Genomic DNA, 23,837 nt, shown 5'->3' on the forward strand with positions numbered 1-23,837 from the left:
ATGCTCTAAAACCGTACTTGCTTACAACCTTAAATTAATTCAGACTACTCATTCCAACACCAGATAGCCGACCGGGCTAGCCGGGTGGGTAAAGTGCCTACCTAGCAACCCAAAGGTCGCAGGTTCGATTCCCGCCTCGGGCTTGGATCAAAGTACTGCAAAAACCTTGGGAGGTGCATTGTGGCCACAGAAGCCTATGTGCCAACAACTACCAAAAAAAAAAAAAAAAAAAAACACCGGATGGAAATTTGTTCCAGCAATCAACTTGCTGGATAAAAGCAAATTTCCCCACACATACATCCTGTGCAACACAGTGCACATGATCTGTTGCTCTTCTGGCTACACAAATTTAGCAGGTTTTGAACCTAGAAAAAAAAAATTATTTTTCTATTATTATTATTTTATGAAATAAATACATTTTTTATTGATAGTAATTCTGCTAGATGCCCTGTATATAAACAGATATTTATAATTATTATTATTTAATTTTAATTTTTTTATGTAATGCAATTTTTTTTTATGATGATGCTGAAATATTTTTGGATTCGTTTTTATGTAGTACTGGATTGTAGTTCTTCCAGAGCTGTAGTATATAAAGCTTTATAGCTGTCATTAACTGTAAAAATCATACTTGTATACTTGTCAATTTTTATGGTTTTTTCCCATCAAATTGTCTTTTCGGAAAACATATTTTGCAGTCACAGAAAGCCTTTTTGTTTATATAGCTTTTAATAAATTAATGCCTACACTGAAGAAATATACTATTTTTACCAATGATGTAACCATTTTATAGTTCAATAATTGCAAATTTTTTCAATTAGGTAATACCTCATTTCTCTTGAAAGTGAACTTTGATGAATATATAATCTGAAAATCTGCCAAGCTAGTTTCATAACTGCAAAGGGAAGTTTGTTGGGGCAGTTTTATGTTTTCATAAAATTTTATATTTCTCTCTATAAATATATCAGTAAACTAAATTTATTAATAAAATAAACACCACGTAATAAAATTATCATAAAAATATGTGAAAAGAGGAACATTCCATTTCATTGATATTCTAATTTGTTTATCAACAGCAGAGTTTTGAGGGAATGTAAATGTCAAACAATCACATGTGCTGAGCACATAGTATTACCTGCTTAAATTCTCACTGGGAATTTTATGATATACATAATTTTCCCATTGTTTGTATAATATAGTTACCCGGTAACTATTTTTATGAATTTGTAAGGTGCATTCTGGCAAGAAGACAAGTCTATATTAAAAGTTTTATGCATTTTGATTCTTATAAGTTAGATCTACCAGCAACAAGTGCAGTAGAAGAGAATTTCACCATTATTATATTAACATCTTTTTTGCAGTTTAGAATATATTTAAACATGCACACCTAATAGTAAACAGAGGTACCACAGTAATAATGCAAAAATGTGTGCATGTGTGTGTTTATATATATGTGTGACTTTTTTTTTTTTTTTTTTTCAGAAAAAAAAGAAAATTACTAAATATATCGATCATGATAGAGTCGAAGATAATGAAAACTGGTTCAAATCATTTAGTCCAACACGATACTCACACAGAGATCATCCAATTGATTATACCCGAGAATTAGCAGAATATCGAGGTAGTCCATACAGCTCACCCAGCAGGTCACCTCGTGGTCCTTATGACAGCCCTGGTTATAGTCCAGATTACAGGAGGCAAGTACAAGCATTATGAGTAGTATCTTATAAGTAAAATATCATGTACTTTTTTATATATTCTACTCCACTATTAAAAAATTAGAGCAGTAATTTTAAAAATTTTCTCTTATAAGCATAGCAATAGAAGTGTAGCATTAGCTGTGTGAAGAATACCAGTCTTTGTGAAGTTTTTAATTAATTGATGTATTTAATGCCAAATTAAAGGTTACTTACAAGAATAACCAACATCCAGTTCACCCAGTGACTGAACTGGTCATTACAAAAACTGCAAAATCCATCATTAATCCCATCAAATATAGCAATCTATTGGTGGTAATAGCATTCTTAGTTCTGCCTTTTCAATTAACAGTACCATAAGCATTTATTCTAAAGATGTTTGGGGAATTGCAATGTGTTATTATCTGTCTGTGTGCTGATTGTATTTTAAGTGTTAAATAACAAAATAACCTCTGCAGCTGATTCAGAATCTAACAGTAGACAATGAAAAGGAGAAAACGTGAATAAAAGAAATTTGATAAAAATCCAAAAGTTAAAGTAGAGGTGTATATGAAGTGGACAGGAAAACTAGTGTCCACTAGAATAACCAATGAAAATTATATTGTAAATAATTTTCAATATTTTTGAATCTGATTTTAAAATAAAATTAGAACAATAAAATGATCTGCAGAACAGTAATAGTAGCATATTGGGTTTTTTTTTTTTTTTTTTTTTTTGTAGATGTATGTTGTGTTTTACTAAATTTGTTGAAGATATTTCAACTACTTATCAAAAAAAGTAATGATTTATCCAAAGTAATTTTCACTTTTTTATGTACTAACTATGGAATATTGCATAAAGGGAGGGGGGGAGCATTTATTTCGTTACATGAAATCGCAAGAGTTTGTAGGCTATGCAAATTATTATAGGAAAAGGCCCTATGACAAGGAGGGAAACATCGAAAGATAATATATCACCTGAATGCCACAGGATTCATGAACATATACTTTCATTTCCCCCTTAAAACCCCCCTTATGCTTGGCAGTGATATGATACTTTGATGCTCGATTGGATTTAAAATGCATGCCATGTTTAAAAAAAAAATTTAATCCTTGGGAGGAAAAAGTCCATACTACAAATGAGAGAAACATCCGTGAGATTTCTAGATATATTCTTATACCACAAGAACATATGTGTTCATTTCTAAAAAAAAAAAAAAAATAATAAATAAGTGAATATTGAGTACCTTAACTCAATTAGATGTAAAAACAGTGTATGCCATGGTTAAAGAAAACATTCAGAATGAAAACAGACCACAGAATTTATCCAAAGTGTTTTAAGGAAAATTTTTCTTTGATATATTTCAGATTCAGTAGAATACAAATTGATACTATAAAACATGAACCTGTCAAAGTAAGCAGAAAATTGTGAATGACTTAATGATAGAAAAAAGGATGGCTAAGAAAATATGAGTGCTATATATTATCCCACAGCTGCCCCGTCTAGAATAAAAATCACATGGTTATTATTGTTTTTTTTATGTTTAACTTGAAAGGTAACAAAATTTTTCTTATCTTTCAGCATTTGTTATGACCACTCCTTCAAAGTAACAATCATAAAAGTGTAATTTAATATGAAACTGGCCACTGTGTTAGGGCATACATTTCAGATGAATATTTCAAGATAATGAAGGGTTTTTCTGTGAAAAATTTACTGTTGTACAACTTCAAACTAACCAAATTCTTGAGTTCAAAAAGTGATAACTCCAGTATTATAAGAATAATCTTAAGGAAGCAAATTTCAGAGGGGGGGGAAGAGAGAGAAAGTAAAATTTCTCCTTCTTGCTACAGATGAGCTTTGAATATAAAAAAGGGACTGTAATACTGCATGATTATTGGTGAATTAGGGGAATATACCTTTAATTTTTTAAAACCATCACCTGGACTTCACATTTCACTGCCATCAAAAAAGGCATTGGCTGCCAAAAGAATACCAATACACAGAAAGAAAATGGACAAAATAAACAGGTGAGAGGTAGCATCCTACAGCCATGGGTGCCAAGCATTCCTGTGGCTAGGTTTTAAATGGCATATTAATTTTTCTTTTAAAGTAGTCTATTTACTTAAAAACACTAAGAAGAGAGCCCAGAAAAAGAAAGTGCTTTTTGTTTAATTTTAATTCATTTGATATTAACGATGCTAACCCCTGCACTTGGCCACTAAGCAACACTGCTCCTGTCTTCGCATAGCAAGGCCAGAATCCTGAGAGATAAAAACATACATCTCCCCCAAGGGCCTAAAGGAGCAGCTGTGCCATGTTTCTGTGCTGAATGCCTAGTGAAATGCAAAAACCTGAATTCATTCTCTGTTGGATCAGCTGAGCAAGTTATCATCTTTCCTCATCCAAAAATATTTGGAATATGCTGCTGGCTCACTGAAAACAGTCAAAAGACTTCAGTATGGAGAGCCGTTGATTGAAACTGCTAGCACCAAATATTCAGAGACTTTCTTAAAACTTTCATCCTTTGGTGGAGTGCCTGTCAAGATAACTCCCCATGCAACTCTTTAACTTATGCAAAGATGTCATCTTAGAATGGGACTTGATGAACATTAAGTTAGGAAGAAATTGTTTAAGAACTATAAGGACAAAAGGTTATGCAAGCAAAATAAATACTAGTTAAAAAAAAAAAAAAAAAAAAATGGCATACTGATTCCTACATACAACCTAATTATTACCTTTAGCACACTAAAGTTACCAACATCTGTATAAGCAGGATATATATTCCTAATTCTCTAAGATACTATAAATCTCAGAATTATTATGAGTATTATCAAAAAAGGAATCTCTATCCCTCCAAACTATGGATCCAAAAACTGCTCAAACTGAATGTCCTGCCCAATCTGTAATATGTCCAAACTGCAAAGGGGGGGGGAATCACCAAACCGAGTACCAGGAGGGAAAAAACTTACCGAATTTGACAAAATGAATATAAGAAACGACACTAAAACAACAAAAGCGTGCAAAATTTCTACAACAAAAGTGTGCAAAAAAGTTGATTACTGTTTTCTGCTACACAAGCAGAAAACAGTAATTAACCAATAGCAGATCAAGCCAGTAACACAGCAGACTCAATCCCAACAGCCACCACATAACTTCCCACAATAGAACAAAAATACCTGATCTCATTATAAAAATACGTTATCCTGATACATATATGGACATATTGACAAAGTCAGTCAAGAAGAAATATTAGAGATTGATGTAGAAAGCAATATTGACACTGGACAGCAACATGTATTTTCTAAGAAAGAAAAAAAAGGGAAACAGGTTCCTAATTTAAAAAAAAAAACAGATGCTTCATCTGCTAAACCCAAATAATGTGTTATAATCCAGTGAAACAGTAGAAGCTCTCGTACCAGTTCGGAAGACATCTTTGATCTGATCAATCATTATAACCCAGCAGGCAACTGTTTGCAATAGACCCTACAGACCCCATCCTGGTAGACTAGAAAATCATCAAAACATGTCAATATACACACAGATCTGGAAGTTGTTGCTGTCTGTGTAGTACTTGGAATTGCTTTAACACTTGTGTCACTGTACCTCCCACCAAATCATGTTGTCACCAATGCAGACCTTGACAGTTACCTCATCCACTTTGTTTATTAGATTTCAACAGGCATCACCCATTGTGCAGATCATTACAACTAGATAAACAAGGTTGACTAATTGAATCTATTCTAGACACTCAAAATCTTACCTAGTTAAATAATAGTATACACACACATATGCATCTTCCCACTAGATCGTCAGCCGACCGGGCTAGCCGGGTGGGTAAAGTGCCTGCCTGGCAACCCAAAGGTCGCGGGTTCGATTCCCGCCTCGGGCTTGGATCAAAGTACTACAAAAAACCTTGTGAGGTGCATTATGGCCACAGAAGCCTATGCGCCAACAACTACCAAAAAAAAAAAAAAAAAAAAAAAACTAGATCGTCATCAGCCATTGATCTTTACATCTGTTCCCCAACCTTATACTCTAGCATTGAATGGACAGTATACCACTTAACAGCAATCATTTCCCAATATTTTTCAACCAGCTTTATACAAAGGGCTGGATTCACGGGAAATGGAAATTTTCTAAGGAAAATTGGACAAAATATAAATTAGAGAAAAGGCCTCGAGCATTGGGGTTAAACATACTAAAATAATATTGCAACCCACAACCATAACCGTTGGTAGTGCCGATATTATTTTAGTTTAAAATAGTTAAGTAAATACAGGTGATCCCTGCTTAACGCTGATCATTCGTTCCGGAAAAACAGAGCTCGAAGTGAATCCGCGCTAAGCGAGCGCCGCTTTCCCATAAGGTAACATATGTATTTGTGAGCTGCGGTCAGTGCCATAGGATATTTCCTAATCAATAATAAACGGTAATGAAAAGATGCACAAATGTCGGTCAAAATATTTAATATTCAAATATTTGCACATATAAAATATTCTGCATTACATACGTATAATTATGTGGTAACTATTTGCGTATCAAAAGTAAACTTAAAATTCCAATTAAAATAATGAATTTAATTGATTTAATTTAATGGACGAATTTAATCATGAAAAATGTGTGGATTTTGAGTTGAACTTTGGCCCTCTTCCAAATAAACTAAAAGGGGTATTAATTTTAAATGGCCCACAGCGCTACCACCCAACAATAAAGTCAACTGATCCTTCGCCGCTTTGAAACTTGGCATGTTTTTTCTTCTTTCAATATGAAACTTCTTTTAGGCATTCGTTTCCACAAAAGTCCTGCTTCATCTATGTTAAAAACTTGTTGAGAAGTTTAACACATAATACCCCTCTTCAATAATTTTAACAAGTTCTTTTTTGAAAGTTTTGGCTCCTTGATCTGCACTAGCGGCTTCTCCCTGGATTTTAAATCTATTCTACCAGCCCTTACCAGTTTTAAATGGTTCCATATTTTTTTCTTTTTTAGGCGAGTTTTCTTTAGATCATCATATTGGCTAATCTCTTTCTCTCTCTCTTTTTTTTTTTTTTTTAATATTTAACTTAACTGAATTCTGCATTGGAATATTATCTTCAATAAAATTAAAGTCTTTCCATTTCAATCCTAATAGCCGGCCTAGTCCTAGTTGCTTGCAGTGGAACAGCTATCTTTCCCGCTGCTAAAATTAATTCTTCATTTTTTTTAATTGTGCTTACAGTTAAAGTTGCAAGTCCTAAATTATGGCACACATCCGCTTGTCATTGACCGGAATCAATTCGCTTCAAAACGTCTAATTTAATTTTCAAATTCAGTCTTTTTCTTACATTTATAGTCTTCGTACTGCGCCCAGACGTTGTTGCTTTTTCATTCCTATCGGTCATTATTAGCTCTTCGAAAATGTAACTGCATTGGTTGAATTAATTATGATACAATGTTCAAGTAAACTGTCCGTTACGCACGATGTCTAATACTGTACTGAGTGATGACTAGACTTCGGATAAATGCACATAACGCAAATATTACAAGCAATATACTTGATCATTTTTTAAAATGTTGATCTCGGAACTACGTAACAAGTCACTGTACTACAATTAAATTAGCGTGCGAGAAAATTTCACTGAACGTGGGAAAATTTCTCAAGTCGGTGAGGGAAACGTTTTAATGCTGTTTTGCTATTCATTTTCAAGCTATCGACTCCATCAAATGAAACTATTTCGTTAAATATGTCAAAAATGTAATCTGTAAAAGAGTGTTATAGTGATCTGTGACAGCGTTATAGTCAGATACGAGTTATAATATAAGAACAGCGTTATATCGAATCAGCGTAAAGCGAACCGCGTTATAACGGGGGCCTTCTGTATGTGCATGAAGCATAGGACTACGAATTAGAAATTCACTAATGAACATTCAGTGTAGATATGCAGTATTTTGTTCATAGTGCACTCGAAAGTAGTTAATGATATCGATTTAATTGTATCTTATAATGGTGTGCATAAGATAGTCACAATATGAGATACAATTAAATTGATGCCATTTCAACTACTTTTGAGTTCCACTACAAACAAAATATTGTGTATCTACACTGAACGTTCATTAGTGAATTTCTAATTCATAGTCCTATGCTTACATGCATATTTACTTAAGTATATACTAATGCACACCTTTAGGCATCTCTCATATTGTGGAAATACTTCGCAACTGGATTGTCACAATTGCAACACCAGGGTACCTACCTACCCACTGATGATAGGCCAACAAGCCTTGAAACAGTGCCATCTGGGTGGTGGTATCCACCAAGAATAAGTAACAATAGTTAATAATATAATATAATATAATTAATAATATAATGAATAAGTAACTCTATTAGTGAAGCGTTACTTATTCAAGGTAGTGCAATACCATGGCAACTCGTTGTGATAGTCACAATATGAAATACAATTTAGTCGATACCATTTCAGCTACTTTCAAGTTCACTACGAACAAAATATTGCATTACCACACAACGTTCATTAGTATAAAATATATATTATCTGTCTCTTTAGATGAACAAATTATTCAAGCAGAATGCATTATCCCAATTCTTAACTGGAATGGGCCAGAAATACCTTCTTCCCAAGAGATTGCAAATGCCCTTGGTAAAGTGTTCTCCAGGGTATCTGCATCAACATCATATACCACAGCCTTCTAAAAATGCAATTTTTGGAATTCCAGTTCCTGAATAAATAGGCAAGAAGAAGTAATCCTTGCTAGAATGCATATTGAACACACATGCTCATCTAACCTATGTATTCTTACAGGTGACTATACGCCACAGTGTAATCGCTGTTCCACTCTTACAGTTAAAAATATTCTCATGAATTGTTCTCATTACCTACAATACAGGTTACCTTCATTTACTTCATTTTCAGAACTAAAGGAACCAAAGACAAATAAAACATCTCCATTTTTTATATGATTGAAATCTTCAATCATATAAAAAACATAAATACATTTTCAGAATCTATTCATTCCTATTTACTTATTACAATGGTGAAGAAAAAGGGGCCAATGAAAAGTGCAAGTGCTGGGAGGGCTAGGAAATGAAACAAAATTGATTTAGAAATGAAGATGAAAATGATTAAGAAGTAACAAGCAGGTTGAAGTTTGTCATCTATTGCATGGAATTAGGTCTCACTGCTTCAACAGTGTATACTATTTTAAGGGATAGTGTACGTATAAAAGAACATGTTAAAGGATCAATGCATTTAAGATCAACTGTGATTACAAAACAGTGTTCAGGTGCTATATCAAAGATGGAAAATCCGATTCAGAAGCAAGTGCCCCCGAGTCCAATGGCCATTCAATCAAAAACAAGATGTATTTATGAAGATATTAAGGATAAGTACGGCTAACCTCAAGCCAAGTTCGTGGCAAGCAACGGGTGGTTTAATAGGTTCAAGCATCACAGTGATTTCCTAAACATTAAAGTATGCAGTGAAGTCATTAGGGCCGATTCTACAGGTGCAGAGAAATTTTGTGATGTATTGGAAAAAAAATTATTGATGAAGGCAGCTATTCAATGCAGCAAATTTAACGTTGACAAGACTACTCTGTATAGAAAAAAAATGCCGGATCAAACATACATTGCCAAAGAGGAAAAGACAATGCCAGGTTTCAATGCTTCAAAAGATAGGGCCACGCTCTTGCTTGTGGCTAATGCAATGGGTGATTACAGATTAAAACCACTGCTTGTGTACCATTCTGTAAATCCTTGTGCATTTAGGGGCATCAATAAAGCCACCCTACCCATGCATTCCGATCAAAATCAAACCAGAGAGCATGGATAACAATATCTCTCTTTGAGGATTGGTTTAAATGCTGCTTCATTCCTGAGGTTGAAAAATATTCTAAATACAACGATGTTCCTTTCAAGATTTTGCTCATATTAGATAATGCTCCAGGACATACTACACATTTAGATGATTTCAATTTGAACATGAGAGTCATATTTCTACCGACGTCACTCATCCAACCTATGGATTGAGGCGCTATTTCGAATTTAAAAGCATTCTATTTACACACAACATTTGCTCAGCCATTGTCTGCAATAGACAGTGAGAATTTTTTTACGTTAAGAGACTTTTGGAAATCTTACAATATTTACCATGGCATCTTAAATATTAATAAGGCCTGTGCGGAAATTATTAAAAATTGTTTGAATGACACGTGGAAGAAAATATGCCCATGGCACGTAAAAGGCTTCAAAGGGTTTGAAAAAGATGAATCATATGAAGAGGTTACAGAGTACTTCAGTTGGAGGTTTTGCCAAAGATGAGGAGTTAATAGAGAAAGAAGAGAAGGAATTATCTAACGAAGAACTTATTGACTTGCAGGCAGCGATAATGAAAAATAAAAAATGCTGACAAAGCTCAAGATGAACCAAATGAGGAACCAAGGTGCTTCATCACCAGAGGGATGGCAGTGGCATTTCGTGAAATTGCATCAGCGATAGTGAGGTTTGAGAAGATGGATCCTGACAGCGAACAATTTTTAAAAGTTAACAGAGGGGTGAATGATATACTTGCTTGCTAGAAAGAAATCTATAATGAAAAGAAAAAAGCCACCATCCAGTCATCCATTAATATGTTCTTTCGTAAGGTTGAGCGGCCGACCCCTTCTAAATCTCCACAGCCCTCAACCTCCGCATGGCGTACTTATCGATTGAAGACATTTATTCTGGCAAAGATGCTCAAGAGGTAAAACTTACTGACATTATGCCTGTCTCCTCTCTTTTTTTTGTAATTTTATAATTTTGAAAATTTTTAAATTTGCACGCTTTTGTAATTTTTCCTGCACATGAGATAAAAAAATTGAAAAAAATACAATAAATAATTCTATTTACATGTTCATCAAAAATTTATTTTTTGATTCAATCAATTCAGTGAGCACAGTTGTGAGTGCTGCACAAGCATGGGGGAAATTCCGACTTACGCAGAGTTCCAAGGAATGCAACCCTTATGTTAATTGGGGAGTGGCTGTATGTGGTGTTCCTACCATCTTAACACAAATGACTTAAACACTTGTAACTTTCTCCCAGAACTTCGTTCAAGGTCGTACTAGAGGAACGGGAATTGCAACCCCAAACTGCCCGAGCACTACCTTTGTCACTCTTCCTCATACATCTATTTACTATCCTTATACCCATTATGACTTTCTTCTTGAGCACAATTAGGTTGTTGAAAGCAATCAAGATGCTATTTTTTACTATATTTACTGTTTTCATCTTACACTAAGCTCAGCATATATATCACGCTACTTTTACAGTCAGTTCTCTATGCTTTCCTGGGATACATGTTACGTGCATTCAATTTGTTCTCATCCAGTCATAATCCTACTTTTTATTCTTTCCACTTTCCAACACATGAGATCGCTTCACCTCCACATCTTAAGAGCAGCAAACTTCGCTTTCTTTTTCTCCTACGCAGCATGTTGGCTTACGCCTCACGGCACACATGCCAGCATCAGCATGGCACGTTAGTAAGTACAACTTTGGCCCACTGAACCACTGATTTATTTTAAATGCATTTCATTCATTCTTTCTTCAAATCGTAATCATTTTCATTTCCTTCTTGCTTCGTAAATTATTTTTCTTGCTTTGTAAAGTTTTTTACACTGGTTATTACTTTTTACCTCCGGCTCTGTAGGGTCAGCCATGAGATATACATCAGCTATTATATGCTTTCCTCAATTTTGTTAATTTCTTAAATCTCTTTAATTTGCATTTCCCTTGATTTTGGCAGCTGACTCCTGAAGAAAATGCCAAAGTCATCATAATTGCAACACTAAGTACTTTCACTTTCACAATATACTGACATGTATTTTTACTATGGGTTCGACAGATGGCTCCTTAGACTATACTGTACCCCATATTCAAAGTCTATATTATTATCTACACCTTATATTTGCTGGGTTCTTTCTACTTTCAATTTAGTAATCTAGAGCTATAATCCTGTATAAATTTCATTCTCTTTACCAACTCTTTATTTAACTTTATATATACAGGCAACCCCCATATAACACGGTACTTCTACAACACAGTTTCGCTCTAACATGATTGATAAATTGAGACAATCCTCGCATAATACTATACTTGTATAACATTAGAGAATTTTGGTAAACCTCGCATAACAGGCTGTTTTTGAGCTTTTGTGTAGGGGAAACCCTGCTATTATGATGGATGTAATTTTTCAACATTTCCACTCCTTTTGAATCCCCACTGTTGACTCGCTAGTCAAACCACAGTTGCTAGGTTAATACAACTTCTTTCATTCAGCCATTAGATCAAGATTATATCCACCTTTAAAACTTGTTATAATGAATTTTGGAAAAAATTGATTCCGAATCTACTGAAGTAATTGGAGGCATGGAAACATTTCTCAGTTGTGGACTGTGTGTCAGAATCGTAGCTTTATTGCTGAAAGAAGTAAAACCGTCAACATTAAATACATGTGGAAAAATGTATGGCCAGAATCAGTTCGTTCAGGAAATATGGTCGAACTGGCAGAAAACGGAATTGGTGTGATAGTAGAACTTGCTATCTCAGTAGGAGGGGAAGGTTTTGATGACATGACTACTGAAACCCTCGTGGGTAGTACAGTTGATAGAATTGCCCTCCTCCTCCTCCCCACACTGGGCAGAAAAGACCTGAGTTCAAATCCAGTCAATGATGAGAGGAATTTTTATGGGTCTTTTTCACAACATGACTGAGTTAGTCAGGTTCAGGTGAGGGTAGCATGTTCCCCCCCCCCCCCCAAAAAAAACCTCTGGTTTTTCATCCAGCAAAACAGAAAATCAACTTTAGGACAAACGCAATTTATAGACAATATACACAAAGTAATGTGGCCTTAGTCGCCGATGCTCCTAAATTAATAAAAAAAGATATGATTACTGAAGACGTTCAGTAATCATATCTTTTCAAAACCAAATCAATTCAGAGGATGGTAGTGCAGATGAAAATTCTAAACTTCAAAATTTTACACTAAAAAGCATACGGGAAGGCATAAAGGTAGCCGAGCAATTAGAATCCTATTTTTTGAATGCAGATTCTTGAATGAAAGGAGACCAAAGTTCAAAGGGGAATTTCAAAAATGCTTAGTTCCATACGATGAAATTCACAAAGATTTATCAAGCAAAAGAAAACAAACTCAGATTACTGATTTTTTGTTAAAGAGAGAGCAGAAGATACAAAAAATCTAGAATGGTGTATTTTTGTTAACATTTTGTTAATGAAATAGTGTATTTTTGTTAGCTTTTGGAATGTAACTCCCCTTTTTGTACTTTTTCTTAGTCCCATATAACACAGTTTCGCACAACACAACATTTTATAGGAACCTAGTAACCACCGTGTTATATGAGAGTTACCTGTATATATATATATATATATATATATATATATATATATATATATATATATATATATATATATAATATTATTAATAATGGTTTATGGACCTGGGACACTGCTATATGCAGAAAGTTCCCAACGACCATAATGTTTGAAATAGAGAAAGCCAATGCGCTAACATTATGGAGAACAAATCTATATAAACATTATATATATATATATATATATATATAGAGAGAGAAAAAAGAGAGAGAGAGAGAGAAAAAAGAGAGAGAGAGAGAGAGAGAGAGATTTTCATTTATTATTTTACTTCCAATTTATTTTTATTGTTTTACTTTCTGTTAAACTACAGATCTCATAGCCCTTATAGCTCACCTTCTTATGGTGAAGAGGATGATGATCAACCTGAAGACCGTAAAAAAAAGGACAGGCTTTTGCATAATCATTCCAGATCTAGAAAATCATCTGCCAGGGGAGGTAAAAGAAAGAGAATGTGTGATCCAAAAAAAAGAAGAGGTGGTGGGCAGTCAGGAAGGGGAAGGAAAAAAGACCAGAAAATATACAAGGCAGTGTGTAAATTTTTTGCTGAAGGAAAATGCATTAAAGTAAGTATATATATATATATATATATATATATATATATATAAAGAACCTATATCTTTTATTAAAAAAACCTATTTCTTATTTTAAAAACCTATTTTACCAAAAAGAAAAAAAAAAATCTTTGGAATTCAGATCCAGAAGTTCAAGCAATGATTGTAGATGTAAATGAAATTATTACATTAGAAAGAAAAAGTAATGGCAATTTTTTCAAGTCAATTTTTCATTTCAATTATTCAAGTCATCACAATAAAAACAAATTAATGTTTAAAAGTATTTTTTAATTTTTACAAATTTTCAAGATTATACAAATAAACTTGCTTTACAGAGCCAGAAAACTGATTCCCATGCTTATATTTGGCAAACTCAGTAATGAAAGGGTTAATGCAGTTTAAGAAAACTTTATATTATGTGTTATGCTAATTTTAGAACCATTTCTTGTTGTTTTTTTTTTTTAGTGCACTTTTGCAGTGCTATTATATCATTTTGTTTTTTAAATTATAATCTTATTAGATCAAGTAATAATAATAGTCACAAATAATTTAATAAAATTAGTTCATTGTTTGCATAATTCTAGAAGAGTATTGTACATATCCTAATTCATTAATAAAGGGGAGAAAGATAAACACTAGAATGTGTTTTTGTATTCACATATAGTTCTGGTTTCACTAAAATGCTTAGGATGTTTTTTTTATTTGTTCCACAGAAGAATGAACTTAGTCCTAATTCATTCCATAAAAATTAAATTTACTGAATATAATCTTTAATGTATTGCTGTAAGCTCCATAACAATATAGCCTTTTCACTGATAGTTTGGGTAAAAATAAAACCTTCTTGTGTATTGCACAGATAATAAAAATTACTGTTAACTTGATTATAATTAATATTGAAGGGAAATAAAAAAAAATCACAATTTTTTTTTTTTTTTTTTTTTTTTATTCTTTCCTCTTGTTCATAATTTATAACTATTTCAAGAACTATATATTTATTTATTATCATTATTTATTTATTTTTTTTTTTTTTACATAGGGATCTGATTGTCCATTTACTCATGCTGGTTCTCCGAAAAAAAAGAAGGAGTTATGTAAATTTTATCTAAATGGTTATTGCGCCAAAGGAGAAGTTTGTCTTTTCATGCACCATATCCTTTCATCTATTATTGTTGTGTGCTAATTATTGCTGAAACAAACTAGAAAACAGCATATAAAATTCTCAAAATTCTGTAGTATGTCACCTAAGGTTTTGAAGGGGTCTGTTTTTAACTGCTTAAGTTGTCTGGCCATAATGATTATGAATATTTTTCACTGTTTTTTTTTTTTCTAGTCAATAATATGAGTAAGTATAAAGTCACTGAACTCAAACTGTCAAAATGAACATATTCTGTATTTAATTATATGAATTTGCATAAAATATATTAGTATTAGTGGTGGCAAATGATGCAAGGAAGAAGCTTAAAAAAATGTAGCATCAGCTTAAAAAAAAAACTTACATCATTTGTCCAACCACTATAACAACTTATTCAATTCTTCCTTATGTTTAATTCGAATTACGCACTTTCAAAACATCATGTGATAGATTGTTCCAACAATCAGTTATTCACTAATTGAAAATAAATTTTTGCACGTCTGTGCTGCAGAAATCCTTTTTTCACTTAAATTTATAGCTCTTTATAATAGAATAACTACAGTAAGGATCATTTAGTTTATTCAGTCCATTTAATTCTTAAATACTTTGGTCAGGTCTCCTTACAAGTGCTGAATTTCCAGATGCTGCAGAACTGACTTATGTTGTATAAATACCCTTTCATGCCCTTGAATAATCTTGATCTTCCTCTTTGACCTGTTCTAAGACATCCATATCCTTTATAAAATAAAGCTTCCAGACCTTTATGCTCATCAGTCATTTATAGCCTTATTTTTTTATTTATTTTTTTTATTTTTTGATTTGGTAGTTGTTGGCGCATCGGCTTCTGTGGCCATATTGCACCTCCCAAGGTTTTTGCAGTACTTTGATCCAAGCCCGAGGCGGGAATCGAACCCCCGACCTTTGGGTTGCCGGGCAGGTACTTTTACACCCCACTCAGCTAGCCCGGTCGGCTTTTTTTATAGCCTTATTGCTATTGACTTATACATGGGGATAAATATTTTCTTATTCCTGCCGGAAAAATTCCTATGTATCACTGATGGAAACCCAGTAAGTTGTCCTAGTTGTCTGCCTGTTTGCACTGCTCAGAGAACTTCATGCAGGACTATAGTCATCCATGGGTCTCTTTCATTCTCAGCTAATTTGAGTATGATGCCACCTAATTGGTGACACCATAAAAGTAACTGAGAATTGGTATGTTATTCTGAGTTTACACCTACCCATATGCAATACCTTGCATTTATCAATGTTAAACCTCAGTTTCCACTTCCCAGCCCATCCAGCTAATTTCTTTAGGTATTGTTGCATACCTTGATTCTGGTCATTAACAACCCTGCCAACTTTTGTATCATCAGCAAACATAGACATTAAATTTTCTATGCCTCCATCAGTATCATTAATAAATACAGTCGAAGTTCTATATAACAAACCCCTAGGGGAATGAGAAAAATGGTCATTATATCGGAAGGACGTTATATCGATCGTTCATAAAATCAGCAAAAAAACAAGTAAAGGCTTGAATATTTAATGTAATTCTACTAATACAATAATTATAATCTTATTTATAATATGTACTGCAGTATTAAACAAGAAAATTATAAGTGTAAATTTTGCATTTATTGTAGAGTGCAGTAAGGTTACAAATAAATTGTAACTTTCATTATATAGGCTACATACCTATCAAGACTAACAAGTGAATTGTTTCGTACTTTAAAATAATCTGTCTAAAATACTGCTTCATAATTCTCCTTTAAAAGAGAATTATGAAGGTGCGCGATAGCAGTTATTTCACTTTCGCAGTTAGGCTACTCTTGAAAAAATCGGCATACAAGTTCTAATCCTTGATGAGCATCTTTCATTGAAACTTCTTGTTCAACCACGGTTAGTTCCTCATCTTCATCACTGCAGATTTCAGATTCCATTACGTCTGCAATTCATCATTCATTCTTCATTTATGCATATTCTGAAACATTCATGTCCACATCCACTTCTGCTTAATCTTTGAAGTTGAAGTTTTCCTGTAAGTTTAGGTGATGACACACATGCTCAAATATTTCTTCCCTATTATCGTACTGTTCTTCGCAATCAAAATTCACACATTGCATCATTTAAGATGGTAAATCCAGCACGTTTGAAGCAGTTGGCAATCACTTTTTCATCAACTTCATCCCATGCTGAAACACATAAATACATTGCCTGCAAGATGCCAATTTCGCATTGAATTTTGCTTTCAACACACGGCACAATTTTGTTTAATAGCATTCTTCAGTGATTTTTCTTGAAACACTGGATTACACCTTGATCAAGTGGCTGAAGAACTAACGTCATATTTCGTGGTAGGTACTCAATAGTGATTGTACATAGGTCATTTACTTGACAATGAGGGAGGTGCAGTTATCAACAACCAGCAAAATATTTTCTATTCTTCTCACTTATCCTGGGATCAGAGTCTCGGATCCATTCTTCCTAGATTTGTAATGTCATCCATGCCTTTTGGTTTGCTCGATACATAGTCGGTAATGTCTTCACACCTTTAAAGCATCGAGGCTTCTGGGCTTTTCCGATGATTAAAAGAGAAAGCTTCTCTGTGCCAGGCATGAGTGCTGCTAGGAGAACGGTACTGTTTTCTGCCATTACATTTCTAGCTTTAAATGTAAGTGTTTTATCCGGTAGCAGTTTAAAAAAAGAGTCCTGTTTTGTGAGCATTGAAGGTGTCATTGTGGTCATGTGTCAGCAAAATATTTTTTAAATGATTTTCCTTTGTTTTTTGAAAGACAGGCCATGATGAGTCTTAAATTTCTGGAACCATCCATCTGAACTTTTAAATTCTTCAATATCCATTCAGTGCACAAATGATTCAGCCTTAGCTTTTAAAAGATTACTATCTACTGGAACGTTTTTTGCACACATCATCATTAGCCATTTCAAAAGTACCCTGTCTGGATACTTCACCTTTCATGCTCAAATACTACATGGTGCAGCAGATTTCTTTAAGCTTTCAATCTTTTTTCCAATCTTTCAGAATAGTGAACAGAGCACTCTTAGGAATGCCGAACTGTTTGGCGATATCAGTCTTAGAATGCACACCATTATCTACAGCTTGCAAAATTCTAATTTTATCTGTGATTGGCAAAGTTATCCACTTTCTTGGAGCCATACCAATAAACATACATTCTAGCTAATGAAATTAACTTCTAGCCGATGTTCATTTCATTACCGCACTGTGAGAAAAGAATGTAGGAAATCTTTAAAAAACAATTTCTTATGATAAGGCTGCAAGCCCGTGAATTACTTCAATATATTTTTAAACATTCTGTCATTTTTAAATGCCAAAAAAGTAAAAATTCAGATTAAGAGGTAGAAATTTATGATCGTTTTAGAGAAATCCTTTTATTTTCTAGGTCATTATGATGAATGTAAAATAGCATTAGGTTAATGAGAAATTGGCCAGGATCCACCACATAGGACGTTATAACATGCTGGCACATTAAAAAGAGGTTAGCTATAAAGAGCTTCGACTGTATTTTGAATAAGAGGTCGAGAATTGGACCATGATGGACTCCACTGAGAACATTAGTCCAATAAGAGCATTAATAACTGCTCTCTCTCTCTCTCTCTCTCTCTCTCTCTCTCTCTCTCTCTCTCTCTCTCTCTCTCTCTCTCTCTCTCTCTCTCTCTGTCTATTCACAGCTGTAACTTGTCACTAATGCCACATTGCTCTAGTTTGTACTGCTGTCTTTCATGTTGAACACTACCATAAACTTTATGGAAATCTAAGAACAATGCAACCTCAATATAATGTGGTGTCAGGAGACAATTTAACATCCACATTATAAGTAAACATTATAAATTTCATCATTGTTAGGAAATAAAATTTCAGTTTATTCCAATTTTCAATTTTTTTTATTGTGAATACACAATGAAAAAAGACAACCATTTTTATAAAAGCAAATTTTATTTATTTATTTATTTTTTTTTTAGCTTTATTGTTTTGCCATCAGTGGATGAAATGGGTTAAATTCTTTAATTGGCAAATACAGTGTTATTGTGGTTCTTTCCTTAAATAATGCTATACTTTAAAACAAAAGTAATAAACAGTAATGCTTCATTTTATACTTAAAAAATAAAATTTCAAAATTGCTAGTTTCTTATAATGATCCCATGCTTCCAAATGTGATATTTTTGTAATAATCCAGTTTAGAGGATAGCACATAAATAGGAAATAAGGAAATCTCGGCCACGTAATTTAACAGCCACCATAGCTGAGTGGTCATACATGAGGGTATTAAAAAAAAATAAATAAATAAAAAGGCAGCTTTGTTTTTTCTAACAGGAGTCCCTTGAGTTATGCAATTAAGGCATTTCTACATCACGTAGTCAAAAACCAAAGTCATGGAAATCTATTTTCCATGGAAAATAGTTTAGCGCAATAAGAGCTTTATATGCTCAATATTTCCTATATTATGTAACATTTAATAAATAATGCAGGGATTTACCTTGATCTCTTTATAGGAAGGCCTCTTATCCAACTCTCCTAGTCCATCACGTAAAACAATTAAAATACACTGATAAAATTTATAAACTGCATTTTAATGTGTTCCTCAAGGCAGAACTAGACAAACATTTGGAGCAAGTGGATGGGTGAAATAGTGTGTGTGTGTGTGTGTGTGTGTGTGTGTGTGTGTGTGTGTGTGTGTGTGTGTGTGTGTGTGTGTGTGTGTGTTTGGCTGATGCTATATAAGCTTGCTTTCTTGCATCATGTGCCCTTGCTAATGCTAACAATGACAGCATGATAGCGATTTAATAGCCCGGAATCACCATTGAGGCCACAACCTGACTCCAAAAATATTAACTGCAATGCTACTATCAGTATGGGAAAACATTTTGTCAAAAAAAACAAATAGTTTTAGAACGAAAATAAAATACGTGAAGACAGATTTCTTCCTCCTTAAGTTAGACGAAAACTTTTTGATACTACCTGTTCACAGGACAGAATGAAACTAAAAAATTCGCCGGTGCATCTGTATTTAAAAGAAATTTAGTCCTCATCACGCATGCATTTTATAGGACCAATCACCTGATATTAAAAAAGGTCTGCGAATTTTGATTGAGTGTTTACATAATTTTATTTCAAGAGCTTCTGCAATAAGTAGCTTACTATAATTATGCTGAATATTGATTATTTTAGCTTCATTATAGTAGTAGTAGTAGTGGTGGTGGCATGTGATGAAAGAAAGCAAGTGTATGAGCTTATGCAGCATCAGCCAAAAAAAAAAAAAAAAATCACACCATTCCCTCCAAATGCCTGTCCAGTTCCTCCTTAAATTTATTCAACCTATCAACTTCCACAACGACAGATGGAAGTTTGTTCCAGCAATTAACCATCCGCTGGCTAAAGGCAAATTTCCGCACATCTATTCTACATCTGTCCTTTCTTAATTTGAATTTATGCCTCCTTAGGTTCGTAATCTGAACAAGTGGAAGGATCCCATCAGAATTCACCATGCTCAACCCATTCAAGGCTTTATACACCTCAATCAGATCACCGCGCAGGTGCCTAGTCTCCAGCCACTGCAATTTGCAGAACTTAAGCCTCTCTTGGTAAGAGGATCCCTTCATTCCCCTCACCAATCTTGTTGCCCTTCTCTGTACAGGCTCAAGCAAATCTACATCCTTCCTAAAATGAGGCCTCCAGACCTGTACGCAGTACTCAAGGCATGGCCTGACCATTGCCTTATACAGAGGGACAATCACCTCCTTTTCCCTGCTAGCAAAATTCCTATATATCATTGACAAAACCCCATGACCTGCCCTGGCAGCCTGTCTGCATTGCTCAGAAAACTTCATATCTGACTGCACAATTACTCCCAGATCTTTTTCATTTTCTACCACCTTAAGTGTAATACCACACAGTTGGTACGTTCTGCAATAAGTAGTAAGCTACTTATTGCAAAAAGTCTTGAAATAAAATTATGTAAAAACTCAATCAACATTCGCAGACCTTTTTTAATATCAGATGATTTGTCCTATAAATGCACGTGTTATGAGGACTAAATTTTCTTTTAAATACAGATGCAGCGGTGCATTTTTTTAGTTTCATTCCATCCTGTGAACATGTAGTATCGAAAGGTTTTCATCTAACTTAAGGAGAAAGAAATCTGTCTTCATGTATTTTATTTTCGTTCTTAAACTATTTGTTTTTTTTGACAAAATGTTTTCCCATACTTGATAGTAGCATCGTGGTTAATATTTTTAGAGTCGGGTTGTGGCCTCAATGGTGATACCGGGCTATTAAATCGCTATTGTGCTGTCATTGTGGAACACATTAAAATGTAGTTTATAAATTTTATCATTGTATTTTAATTGTTTTATGTGATGGACTAGGAGAGTTGGATAAGCCCTCCTATAAAGAGATCAAGGTAAAAAAAAAATCCCTGTATTATTTATTAAATGGAAAATAGTGTAATACAGCTGGGTTACATCCTGTATTGGATTATGGAAAAAATGGAAAAATTTATAACTGAGTATATCACAACTGGGAAATGTCGCTGGTCCTCCTCTGAGAGAAAAATGTTTAGTTTTGTATCATGTGCCCAGTTAACATTTCATTGATGTATTTTTATTGTATCTATAATTGAGGCAATACATGGGGAAAACCATTATCATTCAGTAGCTAATATTGCTGTGTAAAGTTTTGCTTCTGCTGGTATCCGTTGAGAAATCTGTGCTTTACCATAATTAATATTGTTTTTAAGCCTCTCTTAGTAACATGATCACATTATACCCAAAACTTCATTATATTGAGATTGTATTGTATGTTATTTATTTTTTGCTACTCTATCATGGCAGCTAATCAGATTGGTCATATGAGAACTCTCCTTAACAAATCCATGCTATGATTGCCATATAATCGCATTCCTCTCAAGGTGATTCTGAATCGCTTCTCTAACCATTCATTTCATTATTTTTTCTGGAACAAAAGTAAGGCTTATAGATCTGTAATTACTTCACTCTTTGATCTCCCTCCCCCCTTTATGAATATGATAGAAGTTTATATATCAATTTTTCAGCTTCTTTTCATATACAGGGAGTTCTCGCTTTACGAGTTCCCGGGTTTACGAGTTTTTTTCCCCCAAGTATCAACAAAATGGAAAATATGAACATTAATTACAAAAATGAATGTTAAATTTATACCACATAAATACCGCATTCCAACCACGTGCGTAGCTATACAATACAGTATACCTACACACGTGGTATATCTACCCCCGCTTTACGATATTAATCAGTTCCAGAGACACCATCATATGGTGAAAATATCGTAATGTGAACCCAATAACAGATTGTTTTTTGGTAATTTGTTTCAAGATCTCGGAAGTGGAACTTTTCGCTGTATAACTAAGCAATTTATCTCTCTAAAATGTCATTTTTAATGTAACGAACATGACCTTAAGGCCATATAAAAGGTCGTGAGCATGATTTGTAAAATGGATTAGTTACCAATTCAAATCATTAAAATGCACTACTCTTTCATCGTTATCATGTTCTTGTTATAAGAATCAATTTTAAATGCTTTTGTGATATTTTTCTAAAAGCACATTTCTGAGGTCACTACCATAAAACAATAAAAGCAATTTGCACTTTCTGGTTTATTGGGCTTTTCTGTTATTGCATTTGCATTTGCGAAAATACCGATAGCTGGTATTGTGTGGGTTTTTGCGTTATTATGGTGAAATGTGTTTGCCCTTTACTGAAACCTTCCATCGTATAAAAAAACATAAATAAATTTTCAGAATCTCCTTCTCTTCATTCCTTTTTTTAAAGCTTCATAAACTTGTTACTCCACGCGAATCGTGTTAGTTGCAATTTGTGCTTTCCATTAAAAAATGCTCATGCATGCTATTGAAATTTGTAAAGAAAAGAGAAGATTATCTTGGAAATAAACGTCTCTTGAAGCATTTCTGAAGAAGACAACTCCTTCTGCAACAAACCAACGAGTGCCGAGCCAATAATGAATGATCAACGAGTGTGCATTTAGTTGATGATGATGGTGAAGAATAAACATTCTTTAACATTTGTAAGTCGTAAATAATTTCTCTATTATTATAATTTGCTTGATTTTACAGGCTACGTTTTCATTTCTTTCAATAAATCAATCATTGTTTAAACATAAACTAATTAGATAACTAATTTCATTGTTGATAACGTAACCCCTATTTTTAACATTGTCAGTGAGAAATAAATTCCCACTTTACGAGTTTTCGCTTTACGAGCACGCGCTAGGAACGAATTAACTCGTAAAGTCGAGAACTACCTGTAATTGGATAGATTCGTCCATCAACCTTATTCACATTTAGCTTTAGAAATTTCCCTTCTGTGCATCTTTCCTCTCAGTTAGCGCAAAATCATTTAGCTTCACTTCTAATTTGTATACTTCTAGTATCCCCATGCCTAAAAATCTGTGAATGTAAGTGCAAAATATTTATTTAGTTTTTCAGCAGCCTAAACAGGATCATCAATAATTATGCCATTCATATCTAGTGGATCAGTGTGTTTCATCCATTTTCCTGCAGTATTGACATAAGCAAAGAATTCTTGGCACTGTTCTTTGCATTCCTAGCAAAAGACTTCTCACAATCTCTTACCCTTAATGTCACATGGGCACTAATAACATTAAGAGTAAGAGGTCTGCAGATTTACTTAACAAGTACAAGTCAATGTTGAAAAAAAAGTCACTAGTTAGGGTTAAATACGAAAGTGTCTGCAATTCTGCCCAGACACGATAGGAGGGAGTATATGACGAGAGTTTTGTCAATCAATTTGGCCATGGAGAGATTGTGCAAGGCTCATGAGGTAGAATTTTTTTTTAGCATGGTCTGTGCTTGTTAACAGGAGAGACTGCTTCTATAGTGATGGGGTATACTTAAATAGAAAGGTACAAGAATATTAGCTGATGCTATCGAGGCAATGTTAGATGGGTCGGAAAACTGCTAGCTTTGGGGGGATTCACAGACTAAAAGATTAACGATGGCTGC

The 23,837-nt window shown here is 33.8% G+C and overlaps 1 protein-coding gene across 1 annotated transcript in view; it reads left to right on the forward strand.

Annotated features, from left to right (window-relative positions):
* LOC150079042 (uncharacterized) overlaps positions 1–23,837 on the forward strand; it is a 231,514-nt gene that overhangs the window by 57,586 nt on the left and 150,091 nt on the right. The window contains exons 4-6 of the mRNA XM_090382501.1: positions 1,483–1,697; positions 13,412–13,664; positions 14,689–14,800. Coding sequence (XP_090238627.1) covers positions 1,483–1,697; positions 13,412–13,664; positions 14,689–14,800 — 580 coding nt within the window. The remainder of the gene's footprint in view (positions 1–1,482; positions 1,698–13,411; positions 13,665–14,688; positions 14,801–23,837) is intronic.

The sequence above is a fragment of the Mastigoproctus giganteus genome, chromosome 10 (assembly GCF_048544385.1).
Source record: "Mastigoproctus giganteus isolate SK-2022 chromosome 10, ASM4854438v1, whole genome shotgun sequence".
Taxonomy (NCBI): Eukaryota; Metazoa; Arthropoda; class Arachnida; order Uropygi; family Thelyphonidae; genus Mastigoproctus; species Mastigoproctus giganteus.